The sequence below is a fragment of the Ascaphus truei genome, chromosome 2 (genome assembly GCF_040206685.1).
Source record: "Ascaphus truei isolate aAscTru1 chromosome 2, aAscTru1.hap1, whole genome shotgun sequence".
NCBI lineage: Eukaryota > Metazoa > Chordata > Amphibia > Anura > Ascaphidae > Ascaphus > Ascaphus truei.
The window spans coordinates 93,317,813-93,341,169 of NC_134484.1; the positions used below are offsets into that span (position 1 = coordinate 93,317,813).

At 44.5% G+C, this 23,357-nt stretch overlaps 1 protein-coding gene across 1 annotated transcript in view; it reads right to left on the reverse strand.

The window, feature by feature from the left end:
* The window catches only part of PI15 (peptidase inhibitor 15), a 70,644-nt gene that overhangs the window by 9,909 nt on the left and 37,378 nt on the right, over positions 1–23,357 (reverse strand). Inside the window, exon 4 of the mRNA XM_075589021.1 lies at positions 5,271–5,389. Coding sequence (XP_075445136.1) covers positions 5,271–5,389 — 119 coding nt within the window. The remainder of the gene's footprint in view (positions 1–5,270; positions 5,390–23,357) is intronic.

Consider the following 23,357-nt stretch of genomic DNA (forward strand, 5'->3'; position numbering starts at 1 on the left):
CAGGGCATATACACATTAGGGTGTAACCCTTGGCAGTCTATCTCATTCTCGGAGGAAGAATAATCCGTTTCTGTATCAGTGTCCTCCTCCTCCTCCTCTGACAGTTCTGTAGGCTGCGGCAGCCTGAGCTTCAGGAACTGCGCTTCAGTCGGGACACTCGAGCCCTCGGGTCAACTCACCAACGGGGCAATCACATTCGCTCAGGCAGCAGTGCAGGCATTCTTCCCTATCTACCACTGTCGTCGTGAGCACCACTGGTGACATAGGTGGCTCGTCCTTCCAGCCACCAGTCCTTATACAGTCTTCTAACGCACATGGGCATACTACCAGTTGCAATCTTGCCGTTGGAGGCTGTAGAACTCTATACAGCTGGGGGGTGAAAGTCAGAACAAAGGGTACCCCCCTTCCGTGTGTGGGGGCCAATCACATCTGTCTCTTTGGGTTCCGGCTCTAGAACCGACTCTGGAACCACGGTTAGAGTACCAGTGCCCTCCGCAACTTCTGTGAGGTATGTAGCTTGATTACCTGCATTGACTGATTCAGTCTTGAAGTCGACCGCTTTTTCCTTGGCGGGTTCCGGAGTCTCCAGCAACACTGGTTCTGGAAACTGTACTCCGCAGTAGGTACACACGGGTATCCAAATCAATTCACCACCTGGGAAGTCACAAGTAACACAAGTGTTGTGCAGACACCTTATCCCATCTATGAACACCTCCTTGTAGTCTAGTAGCAGCAGGTTGGGGTCATAGATCATACTAGCAGGCAGTCTCAATAGATTTCGTATACACGGTCACAAAAGAAAGGGTAGCTTCCTAGTCTCTGATAGCCAGGCTCCAAACCCTTGAGGGTGTGCTTGACTGCACCTTACGGTTCTATTGGTTTTATTATGAAGAACAGAATCGGCAGACTGCAGTTCTTCATACAATCTCCACTTGGGGTAAAGCGGAAATGAGGCATATTTCATTAAGGGATGGTCCGGGCTCAGCTCTATGTCACTCACAGTGTGTGGGCTGGGCTCTGGTTTTCCCGCCAGTCCCGGACGGGTTTCTGCAACATTTTCCCGTGCGGGCAGGCAATCAGCACATGGGCTCTCCCGCCTTGAGGGCGTAACAGACATGGCGGAACAAAAATAGCACAATTTAGAAAAAAAAAATTACAAGGCACCCCAGGTCTGATATCTCAGCAGTGCCTCCAAATGTAGCCCTTTTTCTGAACCCTCCCAAAGGAACTACTGGTCACTGTACAACACCTGCGGCTCCAGGAGATCTGAGCCTCCGCTAGCTGGGAGCCTGGGGTAACACTCATACACTTACTTAGCGCAGAGCCTCCACTTACCCAGGATCCCCGTGATGTGAGATTCCCCTGGGCAAGAAACATACAACACCATATGATTGTAACTGGTTTTACTAATAATAATGCACGGTAGCAATAACACAACATGTTAACTTATACTCTAACGGTATAACCTTAACGTGTAACCTTAGTGGCTCGGCCACTCTCATCAGGAGCAACGTCTCCGTCCCCTCACCGCGTACCCCACACACCGTGTCCATATATGTTAAAGTGATGGTATAGGCTCAGTTCTTTAACCACTCGCTCAGTGTTCCTAAAGAGTTTAGCCTAAGGCGGGATCAGCGCCTGTTGACCGGTGTTGGTGCACTTGATGTTATAGTACCTTCCGGTCACAGCGGTGACCGGTACCTCTTCGCAAAGGGTCAGGCGAATCACGGTCTGCCTCTTGGTCTTAATGTCCAGTCGTCTGGTCCCAGACGACTCGCCAGCAACCTGCTCCGTACGCTTGTCTCTTTGTCCCTAGCTGTCTACACAGTAAGGGTGATGCTTGCTACTACTATAGGCCGTCCCTGCAGCACAGCAACCTTTGGTGTCTTCAGGGAACACTTCTAGGGACCTACGGGGTAGCCTGTCCTATGCAGGTGGGTCACTGACCCCCTGCACCCACACTACCTCTCCCTTCACCACCCGGGTCCCCTCTGACTAACCTCTCCCTAACCTCTGCAGCAAACAAACTGCATTCACACTGAGCCTGCAGCAACCCACTGCACTCACTCGGTGCCTGCAGCAACCCACTGCACTCACACGGAACCTGCAGCACCCACTGCACTCATTCGGTACCTGCAGCAACCCACTGCAGCCAACCTGGTACCTGCAGCTACACTGCACTGCACACACACACTGTGCCTACTTGTCAGCGCTCACAGAACTACCAGCCGTGACACTGACAAGACTGCACACTCACACCTACGGGCAGGGTCCCTAACTAGGGGCCGTCCCTCAGTACCTACCCACTACCCTGGTGGGGATTGGGGCCTGCCTGGGATCTGGGGAACTACCTTACCTGGTGTAGGAGCCACTTGCTCCCTACACCCTTCCTTCCCCTTCCTGCTCTCAAACCAAACGTGGTCACCGCAACATTGTAGCCTTCCTCCACAGGAGAAGCTGCAAAACACTATTTGCTAGCTGGCTGCATGTGATGTGGGTGAAAGGGCAATCCCCAGAGGCTACTGGGAATTGTAGTCCACTCAGGACCTCTTTAGCATTGGGACCACGTGCGCTACCCTTACTGCGCCTGCGCGACCAATGCGCACGCTCGTGCAACCTGTCATGGCAGCCCCGCTAGCCGGGTGCGCCGCCGAGGCTCCGGGGTCTCAGAGCGCTCCCTCCCCTGGCCCCCACCCTCGCGCCGTGCCGGCGGGTCCGTCGCTGGCTCCGGCGGCACCCGCGATCGCTCGGCACGCTACAGAGGGGGTCTTGGGTGCTGAAATAAGACCGGAGCTACATATAATATGCCGTTAAGCTGTTTTCCTGTGCTGGAGCAGATTTAAATCTAAATAATGTCAATGGAGCTAAGAGGCTTCACTGACATGGAAGCTGGTTCATAGTATATATGTCTTTGCACTTGATCTCAGTGTTCCCAGAGACACTCAACTTACAGTGTGAAGGAATTCACTACCCATCCATTCAGTACAATCAGAGGTTTAGTGTAGGACAGGACAGTGACAGCTTGCACCTTGGAACCTGGAGTTGCGCTACAGCTGTATCTATTTACTCTCTCCAGTTTCTGACAAAACAAAGTACAGTAGATTGTGCATCAGGAACAGCTGCAAATCTGCTACAGGTATATTCTGATGGCTTTCAATAAGTGAACTTGTATCTGTCTCTGCCAGGTACCATATGGTACAATACTGTTCATGCAACTAAATATGTTTTCATTTTCTACGAGTGCAGCACTCTTTACTTAAGAGTATATTCTTATATATGTATCTCATGTCAATGTCATGTCAATATTCAAATCCAATGTTATGTCAATTTCTCAATGTTAATCTCATGTCAATATTTACTTTGATCTAAAGAACATACATGGATAAAATATATTGATATATGTTCTATATGCATACATGTATTAGGGTTGTCATCTATCATTGTCAACCAGTGTGGCCAGGTCTCCTGCTGGGCTCCCCCTTGGCCCCCTCACCCGCGTGGGTGCTGCGGATGCTGCCGGAGGTGGCAGTCAGACCACCGACAGGAGCAGGGAGGTTGCGCAGGGCGACTGAGTTGCTGGAGGCTCCTGGCGGCTCCCTTTGCAGGGCACACATCTTTAATGTGGCAGCGCATGCGCAGTACAGTTGCGCTTGCGCAGTGCAGGTTTAGGTTGCGGCAGCCATCTTAGCACACCCGCATGCACAGAGCAATCACACAGCAGTGGCCATTACAACAAGTACTCCACAGGGGAACTACAACCCCCATCAGCCTCTGGAGCTGCTAGACACATGAGATACAGTAGCCAATCGCGCGGTTGGATCCCCCTGCAACTTAATGGATACATTTGGCGTGCTGAGGAGACCACGCAAGTCGGAGCTGGGACAAGAAGAGAGTAGAGTGTGTGTGCAGGTTGTCTGTGACCCCTGCACTAGGCCAGAGACCCCCTGTTAGGTTCCAGCTAGACCCTGACTCCCACATAGTTTGTGGCTGCTATAGGGACAGGCCCCTTAGATAGGGACACTGTCCCACTTAGCATCATTAGTGTCAGGGACACAGCGGAATGCCACGCAGCAGTTGCTGCCTGTGGTCTGGGACTGGACCACCACTGCAAGTATAGAGACTCTCATTACGATGGGACACTCCAGCTGAATACCACCAACGTGGAGGCGGACGTCTTTGCTGACGATGACAGACTGGAAGGTTCTCTTCTGTCGGTGATACCTGGTGCTGGAGCACCTGGAAGGTATCCCCCATCTACAAGTGCACCAACTCTAACACTTCTTGTGGGCAGCGCTGTCGCACACACACATTGAGTGGGTTGGCTCCTGTGGACACCGGGTGGTTAGGTGCCCAACATACCTCTGTATTTTGGGGTAAACCGGGGTGTGGACACAGTGATTGGGGGCACGGCGCTTTGATGCCTGAGTGGTTCTGTTATATTATTCTTATGTGTTCAGTAAATATTGTTATACCATCTGGTGTGTGTGTTACTGGGTTTATTGTCCTGTGGCGGGGTTATCCAACACTTTTAGGATCCCGCGCAGGTGGGGCACTGGTATCAGACTGATCAGATACACCCCAGGCTCCCAGTAGTGGAGGCTTAGACCTCCTGTGAGCCACAGGTAACGCACCACACACACAGTAGCTGACATATCTCCCATAGGGTGGGGAAAGTGCGCTACACCAGTCTAATAGTAGTGTCATGTTTGTGGCCAGTGCTGATTCCTAAACTATTCATCAGTCTCTTGAGTCACCACGAAGGCAGGCAATGATTACTTTCTCTTTATTCTCTCTCAAAATAGTGCCCATGTGAATATTCAAGGGCATCGGCCCCAACCCACATTCCCCACGGTCCAGGAGCATCACAACCCACCACAGCTTACTGATGCCAGTGGTGACTTGGGAGTGGCCAGAAGACAGCATTGAGGAGGGTGGACAATAGAGAGAAAATGAGAGGAGCGGTTAAAATGGGATAAAGAGAGTGGAAAACGGCAGATTTTTTTGTTTTATGTAGTCATTATTTTACTCTGTTGATGATACATTTATTATGTATTATTCATAATTATAAATGCATCATATATATTCATTACAGTTCCTGCATATTTTTATATTCACGTTTTGGAGTTCTACAGTATGTACTTATTTATTCCCTTCACAATGTAATCTAAGACTATTAGAAAAAATTATTAGGAAAACAATATTGAAGTAAAAAAAGATATATATTGTATAATTTAACAATATCACAAATATAGTATATATAAAATATATACCTTCCAGTTCTTACAGAGAGGTTCTGACCCAGGAACCTCAATAAGTAGGATGGTCCGTGGTCCCAAATACAGGTGGCAGCCCAGGCTTCAGATGACTTTGCTAAATTGTCATCCCATACCTGTATGTAACATAATTTATAGAATTAACACCATGGCAATCACAATTCACATGCAAATAAAATAAATTATCCTCAATATTTTCCGGAAATAAGATTTTTTTTTCTGCAGATGCAACCCCCCCTCCCAGGCTGTGATGGTCCAGATTAATGAATAATACATGCATAAAAAGATGATGGTATTAAATCTTGCAGCTGTAAACGTGAGTTTGAAAAAACTTCCAAAATCACTTGTGGACTTCACTCTTACTTACTGTAAGTTGACAATGCAATTTTACTTGCCTAAATCACGTCATTTAAAAAATACAATATATACAGTACGATTGCCGATTTTGAAAATGGTTATACACTGAGTGAGTTATAAAACTTAGTGAGTGAACCATGACAATGGGGCTTATTAATAAAATACTGCACAGCCTCAACAAACTCAATATTGTGACACCTTTGCATTTTTGGGTATCTTGTGTAAATTATGGACAGTGGTTCTATGTTTTGGAACTTATGCCTTTATGCTTATTAAATTATTGACTGATATGGCTTCAAATATGGGAGCTCTATTGGTTATGCTAGAGGTGCTATAGTCATTTTCCCTGGGGATAAAGTTAGTCCTACTTTTCTGTACATTTTAGTGTCTTTTTAGTTACAAAACACAAAGGGCTTTCTAAAGTATAGTGAGAAGTGGGGTGACAAATCACATAAAGGGATATGTCCCAAAAGTGTGAATGAATGGATCAAATATGCAAAAAGCATGAGTTGGTGCACCCATGCAATTATATAAACACTAGAAGTTGAGACATGACATGAACAAGTGAAATAGGTTTGATGAAAGAACAGCCCAGTATGGAGGCACAGTACTCTACTGACTTGAAAGGAGAGGCTACGAAGTAATATAAAGGTAACCAGTCATGTTTTTTTACTGGGCCTATTGAGATTGTATGAGCATGTTCATTGAGAAATTCACTACTCTGGCATTTGTTGTGTGAAAATGGCTTTTTCCTGTTGTTTTATATTATGGTGATTTGCTACTTACACTGTAGTTGCACCAGGTCCTTAATCTTATAGAACCATAGAATGTGACAGAAGATAAGAACCGCTTGGCCCACCTTTCCTGCCCATTTTCCTATCTGCGGTAAAACCTCCGAACCGATTTGATCTTTGCTTTGCTTTTGTATTTAGGTTAGTCTTTGTCTATCTGAAATATTTTTGAATACCCTTTCTGTATTAGCCCCTATCACGTCTGTTGGGCGGTTAATCCAATAATCTACCACCCTTTCCTTGAAGTACTTCCTCACATTTCCCCTTAGCCTGACAACCTCCAGCTTCAGAGAATGACCTCTGGTTCGAGCACTCCTCTATCTTTGGAATATGCTTCCAACCTGTACTTTAATCCCTTTACACATGTAGCCCAGTGCCCCTGGCTATGTGTTTCCTGGCCGTGGAATGTAAATCCTGGCAGTGTCAGGGTTAAATCCCTTCACATGAAAAGAATATGAGTCCGTTGGCACACTAGCTATATTGATGCCATAGCCAGGTGATGGCTGGATGGCAGTTTGGAGCATCATGCCTTGGGGGAGTGTTAAGGGATCACACATGGTATATGTGACACTGGGACCTCCTCTAACACCTGCCCAGTTTGGGGCAGGGTCACTAACCCCTCCCCAGGTATATAAGAGACTCCTAACCCAAATTTAGAGGAGATGATTTCAGGATGCAGCCTGCTCCCCAGTGAGTGAAACGGTTTCTGTCTTACCCCATCAGGGGGTGAAGGGGTTGCAATTATATGTCAGCTCTACAAGTCTCAGGGATTGAAAGGGTTAATATAATCTGCTATCTTTATCCTTCTTATATGAGTTGTTCCAGTACTGAGAGAGTTAACTCACTATGCTAGTTGTAATCTTTATTTACTTTTATTGTTCTCAGTTTGTCTTTCATACAATAGCAAGAGCTGTAAAATGTCCCAAACAAGACAGCTGCATGCTCTTGATAAACATTCCCTGTATTTCTCTTTGTAATGTAGAAGTAGAAACTGCTGGCCAAACACAAGCAAGATGTAATGATTTACTAATGCTTTGTCCAAAGACACAGATACATAACTGTACTGAGGAACTACCAATATGTCCTGTTGCTATTCCTACTACCACAGCGGAGACTCAGGCTTTCTGGTCTGCAGCAGGTGAGCTAACCAGCACCAGAGTACATGTAACATGCAGACCTCCCGTAAAGGGAGGGGGGGGGTCGAAGGTGTTACATGTATTTGAAAATTTCTATCAAATTCACACTCTCCCTTCTATCCTCTAAGCTGTACATATTAAAGTTCCTGTAGTCTTTCCTGATAGATCATGCAACATCTTGGTAGACCTGTTTTGCAAAATCTCCAATTTATTTACGTTCTTCCAAAGATATGTTCTCCAGAATTGAACATAGGTGAGTTTGCACCACTGATCTAGAAAGTGGCGTCATAACTACATACTTTCTTTCTGCTGCTATTACCTCTTCCTATACAATGTAACATCCTGCTTGCTTTCCTTATTGCTTTATTACATTGCTTATTTACTTTTAAGTCTGCTAAAATAATAACTCCAGGTCCCTTTCCTCTAGGGTAGTTGCCATTATAGTGCATTCTAACTTTGGATTTTTGTGACCCAAGGGCATTATTTTGCACTTGTTGGAAATAAATTGTAGTCGCTACACTCTTGACCATTTCTCCGGTTTACCAAATAATTAGTTATTTTGTTTACCCCACCTGAAGTGTCAACCCTGTTGCAGATCTTTCTGTCATCTACAAAAAAAAGCAAACCATTTGCACTGTCTCTTTTAAAGATATTAAAGAGCACTGATCTAAGTACAGATCCCAAAGCTATTCTTCAAGGTTAATCATACTAAACAATCTAAATGCCAGAGCTGGACCTTTATGTAGATTTTATAGTCAATAAAACACTAACAAACATGCCTGATATTCTAAGATAAGCTGCTTCCAGACAGCTGTCCATGGAACTTGTCATGGAACAGAAATACCCATTTCAGCCTTCTCTGTTTCACCCCCCCCCCTTTCCTTGGCAGTTCTGCCTGCTAGCTGTATTTGGATGTTACAGTACTTTCCTTGCAGTTCCACTCCCAGTGCAGATGGAATGGATACATTATGTTGCCTTTTTTCCTTCCAGTCTGTCACACCCCTGGTTGCCCTGGCAACATCTCCAGTCCTCCAAGTTAATGGGCTTTCCCATTCCCCCTGTCTCTGCTGACAGTTAGTTTGGCCTGACCCCTATCCCTGTGTCACAAGCAGTACCCACTGTCTTTACTTCCTGACATTGCCAGAGTGAGTACATTTATGTTACACCCCTATGGCAAGGCCAATTCTTTTCACCTGCCCTTACTACAAAGCACCCACAGAGATACACCTTTCCAACACAAACATCTTATCCACAAGTGCCTGTTTTTAATGCTGCTTTCCTAAATAAAGTGAAGAAAATATACAGGACTTGTTGTGCTTTGGAAAGAGGGTTGAGTTGAAGCTAGCTGGGTTCTTCATACCCTAGACATGACCCAGGATCCAGAATAGAACTACTAGCAGAAATTGGAACTGGGCAAAATGTTGAACCTCCACCTAGTCCAGGCATAACAGTTTGATATTATACTTACATTGTAACATTTATATTAAAGACCAACAGGTTATTTTTTTTTAATTAATTTAGGTATTGGACAAAGGGACACAATTGGAGCATTTTAAAACAAACAATTGACATTGCCAGTTTGCATAGTTGAAATGGGCTATAAGTTAAGAGCTTTTGAGGATTGGAGTAGCAAGCATAGGTTTAAATGGATTTCAGAAATCTACAGTATGTTGCTGTAGACTGTAGAGGATTGTTTGTAACATGAGGTAAAATAGTTGGCTGTGATAGCCATGTATCTGCTTACTGAATGAATAAAGCTATTGTTTTTCTAAATCAGGCAAAGCTTTTAAATTTTAGTTTCATACAGTATTTTCCAGACAATGTTTTGTCTTTGATATGAAACATTCTGTTAGTAACAGGAATATAGAGTAAGGTTTATGAAATAAAGAAAGTGCACATACTGTGAAAGTTTGTTTCAACGCGTTGCTCTGTATTTTCTGCTTATGTTTGTGTCAAAAGTAAGATAGTTTGTCACAGGTGGTGGAAAATGTTGGATAGAAAATGTTGTCACTTCAGATTTGGCTGATTTTTGTTGACGCAAATACAAGATAAAAAAAAATGAGGGACAAAGACGCAGCGTATGATACATCCTATTACAACCACTGGACCATGTAACACCTCCATATACCCTCCTACTGACACTCCCCAAATCACAATCTGATGCACCTTGTGCAAAGCTTGTTACAAAGACCTTTAAACATCGACACAAAGAGACACAAGATAAAAATGATTCAATTTACATAAATGTTGCTACAAATTTGCCTTGATACATCACGCGCATTGTTTGCTTACTGGTTTTTTTAGAAGGTCGAGCAAAACTTGCAATTGTAATGTCATGCAAATATCATGTTCTGGAAAGTCTAAGCTAATATTGAACAATAAGAGACAGGGGGTGCCCAATGCTACATCCAATTGACAAAACATATGTATGATGAAAAGTATAAAGTAAAATACTTCAATAATAATAATAATATTAAATACTTGGTTATTTAGTTAACCCTTTGGCCAAAGGCGTCATAAGCCTGCATACCAACGTCAAGGTATAACCAAAATAATGCAGGTCCTACACTACACTACATTGTGAACCCTTCCTTTTACCTCTGTAAGAGGGGAAGAACTACTATAGGTCTTGTTCCTGCAGCAAGTGAAATGACCTCCCAAGTTAAAAAGGTGAAGGAGGAGGAGTGAGCTCTGGGGGGAGGTGCCACAGCCTCCAATTGACTGCTACCAGTCAGACATTGATTAACACATATTCCCACCAAGCTCAAACTCCCACACCCACCACATGATGAATATATATTTATGTCAACCAGAGAGCTACTGAGTGTGGCAATGGTATACAACAAGAGACAGGGGGTGCCCAATGCTACATCCAATTGACAAAACATATATGATGAAAAGTATAAAGTAAAATACTTCAATAATAATAATAATATTAAAGACTTGGTTCACAATGTAGTGTAGTGTAGGACCTGCATTATTTTGGTTATACCTTGACGTTGGTATGCAGGCTTATGACGCCTTTGGCCAAAGGGTTAACTAAATAACCAAGTATTTAATATTATTATTATTGAAGTATTTTACTTTATACTTTTCATCATATATGTTTTGTCAATAGTATGTAGCATTGGGCATCCTCTGTCACTTGTTGTATACCATTGCCACGCTCAGTAGCTCTCTGGTTGACATAAATATATATTCATCATGTGGTGGGTGTGGGAGTTTGAGCTTGCTGGGAATGTGTGTTAATATTGCACAATGCTTTGATAACATTAAGACTGAAAGCAGAATATAGTTTTTATTAGATAACTAATAAGATATTACACATTATTTAAAAAAAAATGTTTAATACATCTTTTTTTCCAGCATCTATTATGATTATCCCGTGAACATGTAATTTTGAAAGTTTGTCTCTTTTGCATCCAAAATTGGCATATTGCAGGGAATTACACAGCCAGAAACAAATTGCGTTTTAAAAAGCCTTTTTTTTCACTGTTTGGACATGTGATTAATGAATACAGAGAGATGCATTTCTGTTCGAACTCCAATTTTCTAATGGAAATGCCATTATTGCAATACTATAGGTAGACCCTTAACCGCGATGTGCAAGTTCATTGCTGCATTGTTACATACAGATGCAGCCACGAGTATCCGAACACTTGCCTTTGAAAATCTGAGGCAATCTCCCAGTAAGGCCACGTTTACACTGCGTACTTCGCGACATGAGTGCGCGTTCGTCACCAACCCCTGGCGGCCAATGGTAATATTCACTCTTGAAACTACCATTGGCTGCAAAGCATGGCGTCTACGCTGCTGCAGTCGTGGGAGTCTTTTGAAAGTATGATTCCAGGCTGCAGCAGCGTGACGTCAGTTTCAGCAGCCAAACAATTCATTGGCTGCTGAAAGTGAACAGAGACTCTGCAGCTCCCTGCTCCAGCCACACACACAAACACACCACGATTTTCTTTTATGTTTTATGTTTTCACAGCCACCAACACCTCCTCCCCCGCTTGTCAGCACCCCCTCTCCGGCCTCCGCTCCCCAGTCCACGCTCCCCACAGTATAATAATAATAAAAAAAGGGGGGAGGAACAGGGGCTGCCACGAAAACTTATACTCCCCCTGCCCGCTCCCGCATCATTCCGTCTGCTGGGGATGATCACACATTGCCCAGCAGACGGAGGCGCGCATGCGTGGACTCACGCACACAGTGTCGCGAAGTGCGCTGTGTGAACGGGGCCTAATGCTGCAACATTTCTGTGAGATTTCTGCAGACAGACTAATGGCCAATCGGATTAACACAGCGGGGGTCCCTGGCAGTCCCATTCAAACTGAAGGGGACTGCAAGAACCCCCGCTGTGTTAATACGAGGGGCCATTAGTCTGACTGCAGAAATCTCACAGAAATGTTGCAGCATTACTGGGAAATACGAGGAAGAAATGGTGAACCGTGGTCACAGCAACTCCAACAGCCAATGCATTGAAAAAAGTAAAAAACTTTATTGATGACTAACAGTGAACATCAGGAACAGTACACTCTGACGCGTTTTGTCCAATGATGGACTTTTTCAAAGAGTGATTACCCATGCATCCTAACGATCCTTATATAGGGGATGACGTGTCAAAATAATTATTCAATCACAGGGATGGACCTTCCCCTTCACCTGCAAACCAATTAAACCATTTGAATCTATTCCACGTCACCACATGTATACAAGGGCCGATATATGCAACAAACACCACACAATATACATATATTCTAAGAAAAGAATAAAGAAAAGAAAAAAATGGTTTAAAAACATAATGTTAAAAACAAGAAAATTGAATGCTCACATAATTATTACAAAATATAATAAATAATATAATAAATGTGGATACTTTGCACAAACATTAATTATTTAAATCGATTTAGTATGAATTAATAATAGATCATTTAAAAATAATGCAGTTGTGAATATTATTTAAGGGCACATACATGGAAAATATAGCAACTTTTTGATGCATATGAAAAGGTCATTCAAATGCTGCATACCCAATAACATTAACATAGTATATGCTGTTCCAATACTGTAATCATAGATAATATACACTCCGAACACTCCCCACACATAATGTCAACCAACCAAGAAGTGTTTAAGCTCCCACTCCTGGTTGATGCCAAATGGATGGAGAGTGTTCAAAGTGTATATCCAGTACATTTCTTGTCTATTCAATGTACCTTCTCTATCGCCACCCCTTACATGACGGGGAATATGCTCAATAGCGAAGTATGAAAAATTGTCTATACCACCTCTGGGACACCTAGCAAAGTGTCTAGGCACCGGATGTGATAAATCCTTTCTTTTTATCAGACGAACATGCTCTGCAATTCGCATTTTTAATGGTCTAATAGTTCGTCCGACATATTTCTTATCACATCCACAATGTAGGGGGTGTATCGTAAAAGTAGTATTACAATTCAAGAAGGTCTTAATACAGTATTGTGTCTTATTACTGTCAAAAGTTATACATTTAGTGGTATATACATATCTGCACATGGAACAATTTCCACATGCAAAAAAACCCTTAGGTATCCCTCGTATATTAGTATATTCTGAACGAGACTGAAAAAGGCTTGGTGACAAGTGTGAAGCAAGAGTTTTAGCCTTACGGTAAGTAAACTTTGGCCTATTTTTTACAAATTCAGAGATGTCCTTATCCAGGGACAACGTTTGCCAATGCTTATACACAATATCACATATTAATTTCGATTGACGATTATATGTAGTGATAAACAGTGGACTTATATCGCTGTATCTGGAAAGGGATTTCACATTATCTTTACAATTCTTTGGTATCCTATTTTAACTTTTCAAAAGTGTTAATCGATCCATAGATTTTGCAGATTCAAACGCTAATTGAACATCAGAATGAGTATACCCTCTGGCTAAAAATCTTTCCGACAGTTCCCTAGATTGTACAAGGAAACTATCATTATCAGAGCATAATCTTTTTAACCTGATAAATTGAGCCTTGGGGATGCTTTTAACTAGCGAACGTGGATGGCAACTCCTAGCTGAGAGTAGGGTATTCCTAGAATTAGGTTTTCTAAAAATGTCTGTTTGGATGGTCATATTATGGTCGATGTACAGGAGTAGGTCTAGGTAATAAATGCAATTAATATTTTGTTCAAATGTAAATCTAATATTAAGATCATTCGTGTTTAATACATTAATAAAAGAAATAAGTGATGCTTCATCGCCGTCCCATATCATTATGAGATCGTCCATGAATCTTTTAAAAAATATAATATTGGAACGAAACAAATTATTACTGTGATATATGTGTTGTGCTTCACATAAACCCATAAATAAATTCGTATAAGATGGTTTTTAAGTTTTTTTAAGTTTTCTTGTTTTTAACATTATGTTTTTAAACCATTTTTTTCTTTTCTTTATTCTTTTCTTAGAATATATGTGTATTGTGTGGTGTTTGTTGCATATATCGGCCCTGGTATACATGTGTGACGTGGAATAGATTCAAATGGTTTAATTGGTTTGCAGGTGAAGGGAAAGGTCCATCCCTGTGATTGATTAATTATTTTGACACGTCATCCCCTATATAAGGATCGTTAGGATGCATGGGTAATCACTCTTTGAAAAAGTCCATCATTGGACGTAAAGAGTCAGACTGTACTGTTCCTGATGTTCACTGTTAGTCATCAATAAAGTTTTTTACTTTTTTCAATGCGTTGGCTGTTGGAGTTGCTGTGACTGTGGTTCACCATTTCTTCCTCGTTTGACGTCATTTCCGGCTGGAGCACACCGACACCACGAGCAGCAAAGACAGAAGCTGCAGACATTTCAGCGTCCTGACCAGATTGAAACAGAGTCTGTGAGTACTGACCAGCTGAACGGCTTATCGCAGGACACAGGGTGGAGGTGAGGCTGACGGACACCGGATCAGTGACTTACCTTGAGGCGCCTCTCCAGGAGGTGCCTCTCTGTACTTCTATCGGATAAATTTCCTAGCCCACCACCCTGATGTGATTCCGGATGGGCTTATATAGCATTATATTTATAATTTTTTATGAGTGGTGTCTTTCTCCATGACCAATGGACAGTATTTATTATAGCCTGGGTATCAGCCTCGGTACACCTAGGGGTTAATCCCCATATCTCTCTATTACTGGTGTAGTCCCCTGTAAACAGCACAGGCTATACCTATCTTCCTTCTACTGTGGTAAGTCCTGTAAAGATCAGGCACCAGTAATCATGGGTTTTCCCCCTTCATAGCCCTATCCTGAGTGGTAGACGCAGGACTGGACTCTGCTGCAGGCGTGAGCAAGAGGGGAGGCTGGGCTGACATCACGAGGGGCGGGGCTAGCTCTATATTTAGCAGCCAACTCCGGTGAGTAGAGTTAGAGTTGATAGTGATATCGAGAGGCTGGAGTTGCCGGTTAGTTATGCCGGGAGTATGCAGTTCAGTTAGTATGCCATGAGTCAAAGAATCCTGCGGATCGGTCCGAGGAGTTGGAGGAGACTACGGTCTCCCCTGCGCAGAGTGCAGAAGAGAGAGGAGCAGAAAGATTCAGCGTCCTTTAGTAGAGCTGATAGAATTATAGACTTGGTGGACCCATGCCCTCACCCCACTGCCAGGGGTGATGGGGAGAATCCAAGACCCACCTCAAGGCTAACCTCGTGGGTGGGCCACGGGGTATTGAAGCCCTAGCCCAGACCATCCTGCCGGAGGAGCGACTTGGAGGGAAGGAGAGGAGTAATTACATGGGTGGCAGGCGAGCGGCGTAATAACCCGTCCTCGCTATTGTTGTTGCGGCTGCTGGAAGCCACTATTGTTGGGATATTGCTGCTCTGTCAATAAAAGAGACTATTCGTTATTATCAAAGACTGTGTGTGACTTGGAAAGTTCTACCCTGGGACCCAAGGGGTTCTTCTATACCGGTCCTGTCCCATATTCCTGGGAGTATAGAAGATGGAGGTGCTGCACCACTAAGAGATCATGGAGGCTACCACCCCAGAAGCCCGGTCCTGGCTCCCCCACAATATCGCGGGAAGCTCAGGCCCTCCTGTTCCTCACAGGTATGCACCACACCGCATGTAATCTGCCCTCATGCACCCTAGACACCACCGTAGAGTCTGGGGGAAGGGGGAAGCAGGGTTACACTGGGAAATAGCCACAATATTTCTCCAGGCAAGTGATAGGATACTGGTGGCTGCATCTGTATAAAGATGTGTAAAATGTGTGCTGAAGTTTATGAATCAGGCAAAATTCCCTAAAAATAATCCCAATTTCTTTTATTTAGAAAATGGCAAAAAGGAGAATTTACTGTTTAGCCATTCTAGATGAGAAATATATGTAGGAAATTTAAAATGACAAAATGTAGCCACTTTACAATTTTCCACCACTGTCTAATTTGGCAAACATTACACCCTCGTTACAAACGCTTCTGTATAAAAAAAAGTGGGTGTGACCTTTTGCTCACCCACATCAGCTGTATCACTTAACAGAAAAGGTAATTCTCAGATCCCATTTCAGGAGAAAATAAATGAACATCTTTATGGAAATTACCAACAGCAAATAACGTCACAAAAAGTCATAGAAAGTGAATGTAATTTAAAGCTAATGAAGTTCCTTGTTTTATTATGAATGTATTTTCCCCCCACCAAATGTAGTCTATTGATTTGTAAACATATGCTCTTTGAATTATTTACCAGCCCCTGTAATAAAAATATTTGTCTGGACTAATTTATCAAGGGAGTGTTTAACACTTGTACTCTGCATGCATACACTTAGATTGTAAGCTCCTCGGAGCAGAGACTCCTCTTCCGAAATGTTACTTTTATGTCTGAAGCACTTATATCCATGATCTGTTATTTATATGATTGTCATGTGTATTACTACTGTGAAGCACTATCCACACTAATGGTGCTATATAAATAAAGACATAGATGCATATTGTGATACAATCACTGTCTCTGTATAGGCTTGAGTGGTGCAGCTGGTATGATTTCCAGCATGCAAGCCCAATGACTGTTTAATATTGCTTGCATATACTAGTACATGTTTTGGGCTAATATCCATTTTAGCTGGCGGCTACCAGTTAGAGAGGGCTGGAGCTGCTGTATAGTTAGACTCCTAAACAGGAGTAGGTGTTTATTTTATGATTTGTTTGGCCTTAAAGGGACGGTGGGCCTGTTGTGTTATTTAACTCCTGTAAATAAACCCTGTTTAAATAAATACAGAGTTTCCTGCCTTAATCTGGGACACAAGGTCTTGCAACATGACGGAGGTATCACAATACATAGAAGGAAGACACGTGAAACAATTTTTAGAGTTGTAATTTTTTTGTTCACTATACAACAAGAAAAAGTACATTCTCTTTTAGGAAAAAACTATCTGATTTAAGAGATGTGATATTTTTCACAGGATTTCTTGAATCAGGCAAAATTCACTAATCATTTTGTAATAGCAGTACAATTCATTGCATTGCAAATTCATCAGAATATACATTAGTTTTTCCAAATTCTCTTAAAGAAGCAGTTCTTCCTAGTACATACATACATTTTTTTACAAGAAGGGAACCAGTGGTCCTGGGAGTCAAACATCACCATAATTAGCTCTGGGGACTCACCGTTTCCTAAGATACTTAATGGTGAAGTTATTAGGTTTAAATCTCTCTAACGGGGAAACAAAATGGCTGTCAAATCACTGGCCAATATAAATCTGCAATATAATTGGCTATGGCTTCCTATGGAATGACCATTTTAAATCCCCTTTAAAAACTGAGATGTCAGTAACTTCATCAGTAAGTATCTTGGCAACTTGGGTATCCCCAGAGGAAAAAATAGTGCAGTTCAGCTCTGAAGGACCCACCCTGGTCCAAACCCTGTAAAAAAAACAAAAATGGAGGGTAGTTAGGGTGGATTTGTCTTTTCATTTTGCTCTAATTTCTCTTAATCGATGAAATTATAAGGCCACACAGCATTTGACTTGTGGAGTCAGGATGGGAATGTTAATGCAGATATGCATACAGTAGATAGTTGTAACGGTCGTGCTCGCCACAAACCGGGACCGGACCACGGGGCTGAGGTGGGGATGTGAATACACCAACCTTAGACCACAAAGCCGGTTCTGGATTGCGCACTTCGTAGTCATCCGTAGCAAGGTCAGGGTTGGAGAATATAGAGTAATCCTTAGACAAGCCAGGATTGGAGATGTCAGGATAATCGATATCCAGGCAGAAGTTCGGCAACAAGGAATCAGGTACACCCCGCTTCAGCGTAGCTGCTGTACTGCGGTAATGCCCTCCAAGCGAGGAGCGGCCCATAATGAAGGCCTCTGCAAGGCAGGAAAGCAGCAAACCTCAGGAAACAGAAGGTCAGCGTTGGGAATCCAATGCTTCAGCACAGGAACAGGAGACGGCCTCTGAAATGGAGAAAAGCAGGCCCCAGGAACCAGCCCTCTTCAAGGAGAGAAGGCAGCAGGCCCCAGGGAACAGGCAAAACTGGTGCTGGGGATCCAATGCTTCAGCACAGGTACCAGGAAGCAGACCTCTGCTTGGGGTGAATGCAGGAGGTCTCAGGAACAGGATAAGGCAGACACTGAGAATCCAGAGCTTCAGCACAGGTACCAGGAAGCAGACCTCTGCTTGGGGTGAATGTGGGAGGTCTTGGAACAGGGTAGAGTAGCACTGGGGATCCAATGCTTCAGCACAGGAGGCAGACCTCTGCAGCAGGTATCAGGAACGTGGCAAGAGTAGCACTGGGGAGCCAGTGCTTCAGCACAGGAAGCAGACCTCTGCAGCAGGTCTCAGGAACAGGGCCAAGGCAGGAGTGTTTGTGGCAAACACAGTTACATCCAAGTGTAATTCGGATTATGCTCGGCAAAGAGTCAGAGAAAGAGGCCAGTATAAGAAGGGCAGATAGCCAATCCCAAGACAGGGGTGTGTGGGAGTTCCTCCAATGCCAGAGCAGAGAAACAGAGTTGCAGTGATTGCATGCACAGGTGCTAGTGCTCGCAATTCCAGGAGAAGGGTAGTCTGAGAGCTCACCAACACTGCAGAAATGAGCTCCAGCAAAAAGCAGGAACGGATTCCTCACAATAGTGAAAATAAAAATGTCTAGTTGTATGTGCACCAGTCCCACCCTACCAATGACGTACAACCCCCACCAGTAGCACCTACTAGAGCCCACCAATACCCATCAGTAGTTGCCCCGTTGCTAATGGCATCATTTCATACTTTAGTTCTTTTTTTAAGTATTGTAATTTTTTAGTACTGCCTTTTTTAATATTGTAGTTCTATAGTTATTAGTAGCACATACAGTACTGCACACTATTTTTATACAGTGTTTCTATATTTAGTTTTATATTCGCAAAAGGATAATCACTTTTAATCATCATTAAGCACTTGAAGTATAAATACTTTTCATAATAATAATTTCACAAGAAGTATATTCACTACAGGTATGTTTACTTATTAGTATAATATATGATCACATATATATAGCCATGCCTGGCTTGGCTACTAATCTAACCTGCCTGACATGTAAATCCTGGTATCAGTGCAGGCAGTGTTAGGACTAATCTAGGGTTTTCCCCATAAGCAGCAGCTCCCTTGAGTGACAGGGGAGGAGGTGGGCTAAGGCTTGTGTTCTGCCCAATAAAGGGCTCAGACCCCCTCGGTAGTTAAGGGGCGGCACATCCAAATTTAGAGAGTTCTGTTTCTCCCTTGAGAGAGACATCTTAGAAGAGTGTGCACAGGGCTCTGGCCACCTTCTATCCCCTCCCCTAGGGGAGTGGGACTGATACCTCTGACTCGAATAGGGAGTCAGGGAAGAGCTCAGACCGCCTTTGGGCCCCATAACTGGGGGTGTGAGTCCAGAGACCATCCAGAGGCTAGAGGCCTAGTGCATGCTGTGTATCCAGTGTACTGCTGCGGCCGAGTTTATTCGAGCATTTGCCCGTTCTCGGCCGCAGCAGTAACCTGGCGCGCGCCGGAGGGTGCCGGGCGCGCGCCGAAGCAGCGGAAGAGCGCCCTCCGATCGGGGCGCTCTCCCTCCCGCTGCCGGGTCCGCCGGAACCCCCTGCCGCCGTCCCCCACAGGGGGCGCTGGCACCCGATGACGCGTGACCGCGCGCACGCCGAGGGAGTGGGGCTAGCAAACCGGGGCATCCCCCGGCTTGCGGAACTAGCCCTGCTCGGATTAAGTGTGTCGGTAGTGTATGCTGTTATATGCTGTGAATAGAGGGAGAGAGAATAAAGGCAGTGGCTGTTATAAAATATACTCCTGCCTCGTGAGTGCAATCTATCCAGGGGGAGTATCAGCGAGTTCTCCTGCAGGGATTGCCCCACATCCCTGGAGCCTGCAGGAGATGGAGGCGTTGACACCAGAGTGAGAAAGAACCACCATCTACCCCAGGATCCTGTCCTGATGTCCCCACTACCATCGGCGGACACCTCAGTATCCTGTAAGCCAGCAGGTATCAGCACTACACACCTGGTAGCAGGGCAAATCTCCCAGAGGGTTGGGGAAACACCGCTACATATATATCACATGAGGTAGGTGTCAAATTGAACTAAAACATTTTTCTGTTAAAATACTCATGGGAGACTGTTTAGTATGAAAAATGTACATAACTGAAACAACTTATAAAATATTTACCATCCAAAATAGTTCTGGTATGACTACTGCAATACTGGAGAGATTTCCCATGTCTAAGGCTAAGTCCCCGCTGGTGCTGAGCGCGCTCATGCTTAGAGCATGAGCGCCGGGTGTCCTGCAACTTGCGAACGCGCGAGAGGGGGGGAGGAGGGGGGCCCAAATGCGGACTATCGGGCAAGCGGGAAAGTATAAAAAGTTTATTTTCAAAAGCGGCGAGCGTGTGTGCCCGCGCATTTGCACGCGTGCATCGCATGAGCGGGAACATGCATATATATATGCATGTAACTGCTTCAAGCGCCGCCCGCTCAGCGCTATCGGGGCCGCAGCCTTAGTAAGAATAAACAATTTTATGAATGTGTGTTTGCTCTAGCTGAGGAACTTGTTTGGATTAAGCTAAAAAAAAAAAAAGCTGTGTGTGCTGTGCACGCGCATAGTAAGTGAAACTTCTTTGACGTTTGTCACAGAAATTGACTTATAACGCGCGTGCTCGGCACACGTGTCAGTCAGTGTATGTGTCAGTCAGTGTGTGTATGTGTGTCAGTCAGTGAGTATGTATGTGTGTCAGTCAGAGTATGTATGTGTGTTTGTGTGAGTGTCGGTCACTGTGTGTATGTGTGTCGGTCACTGTGTGTATGTGTGTCGGTCACTGTGTGCATGTGTGTCGGTCACTGTGTGCATGTGTGTCAGTCAGTGTGTGCATGTGTGTCAGTCAGTGTGTGCATGTGTGTCAGTCAGTGTGTGCATGTGTGTCAGTCAGTGTGTGCATGTGTGTCGGTCAGTGTGTGCATGTGTGTCAGTCAGTGTGTGTGTGTCAGTGTGTGTGTGTGTGTCAGTGTGTCAGTCAGTGTGTGTGTGTGTCAGTGTGTGTTAGTCAATGTGTGTGTGTGTGTGTGTGTGTCAGTCAATGTGTGTGTGTGTGTGTGTCAGTGTATGTCTCTCTCTCTCTGTGTTGTGTGAATATCTCTCTGTGTCGGTCAGTGTGCGTATGTGTGTCAGTCAGTGTGTGTGCGTATGTGTGTCAGTCAGTGTGTATGTGTGTCAGTGTGCGTGCGTGTCAGTGTGTGTGTGTCTGTGTGTCAGTGTGTGTGTGTCTGTGTGTGTGTGTCAGTCAGTGTGTGTATGTGTGTCAGTCAGTGTGTGTATGTGTGTCAGTGTGTGTGTGTGTGTATATGTGTCAGTCAGTGTGTGTGTGTATGTGTGTCAGTCAGTGTATGTGTCAGTCAGTGTGTGTGTATGTGTGTGAGTCAGTGTGTGTGTGTGTATATGTGTGAGTCAGTGTGTGTATGTGTGTCAGTCAGAGTGTGTGTGTGTGTGTGTGTGTGTATGTGTGTCAGAGTGTGTGTGTGTGTGTGTATGTGTGTCAGTCAGTGTATGTGTCAGTCAGTGTGTGTGTATGTGTGTGAGTCAGTGTGTGTGTGTGTGTATGTGTGTCAGTCAGTGTGTGTATGTGTGTCAGTCAGAGTGTGTGTGTGTGTGTGTATGTGTGTCAGAGTGTGTGTGTGTGTGTATGTGTGTGTGTATGTGTGTCAGTCAGTGTGTGTATGTGTGTCAGTCCGTGTGTGTGTGTGTGTGTGTGTGTGTGTGTGTGTGTGTGTGTGTGTGTGTCTCTCTCTTTCTGTGTCCTGCCCCCTCTCTCCTGACTCCCCTCCACCCCAGGCGGAGCTGCGGCTCTGTCAGAGTCTCTCCCCCCCTACTCCCCTCCCCCCTCCCCCCCTCTTCTCCTCCCCTCCTCTCCTCCCCTCCCCCACGGAGAAGCGGCCGCACCGGGCCCGCCGTATATGAGGGGCTGATACCGTGATTAAGAGCCCCCCCCCCCCCTCCGGCAGTGCTGCGTGGGAAGCGGCGTGCTCAAACGCCCCGATTCCCACATTACCGGAGCAGGAGCCAGGAGCGCACGATAACGTCTGTGCGCGCATGCGCGGCACATGCCAACAGCGCAGCGGCCGTCATGATCCTGGGGCTCCTCTCCTCCTCCCGCACCGGCGGCACTCAGTCAGTGGGACTCGGGGAAGGGGAAGCAAGAGGGAGGAGAGAGGCTGAGTACCGGAAGCTCTGCGCACGTCTATGGGTAACGCCGCCGCATGTCACAGCGGGGGGTGGGTTGCGTCCGCCGTTAGGAGCGGCGCCGGCGGTTATCGCCGCCGCTGCCGCATGTCACAGCAGGCGTGGGGGGGGACGGGGGAGGGGGAGTTACATCACTTCCGTTTCATTTTCGTCTCCTTCGCTCCAGTTTTGCCCCATGAGAATAGGTGCCACCAAAGAAGTTTCACTTCAAAAATACAATTACAAATGGCATTTACATCAAACTTTTTGGCAATGTCATTTGTCATTTAATTGACTGTGTTAAATGGTTTAGTGACTACTTTTATCTCTTCTCTTTTATTAGAAGCAGAGAGGGGCTCAAGGACATTTCCATTCATCCTGGTTTTTATATTCAAAATGTTTCTGTTTTATTTTGTATTACCTCTGAACAAGTAAGTGTTGTAAGCACAAGTAATATTATTAACCATATATTCATAAAGGAATGGTAAAATATGCAAGATATATTTAAAAGACATGTAAAGGTGCCTTCTTTAAGCAATTTTCCATAATACCTCTTACTTCAGTGCCAAAGGATGAACATTCCAGCTATGAGGCTCATGGTGAGCAACCTCAGAACTTCCACCATACCTACCTTTCCACCATACCTACCTTTCCACCATACCTACCTTTCCACCATACCTACCTTTCCATCAACATACCTTTTGTTTAGCAAAAAGAGTAGAGCTGACTTTGAAACAGATACTGTAAATACTAGTACAGCTCCCTGTGACCTTGGTCATGGCACTTTATATTCCTGTACCTCAGGAAACAAAAATAGATTATAACCACTACAGGTTGGGGACTTCTGTCTTAAACTCTATTAAATCCTAAATATTTAAATATTATTAAACTTTTCTTTTTATATTGTAGGCTTATTTTTATTACTACTGCTGCGACCAGCTGTAATCTAATGCTTACCCGTCTTGTCCCGCGGCTTGGCGCCGAACTTGGCCGAGCGCCAGCCGCATCTTGCCGCATATTCCCCGCATCCTTCCCCTCCTTCCCCGACCTCTGGCTCTGCATCAGTGACACTGTATATGTTTAATTATAACTGAGATT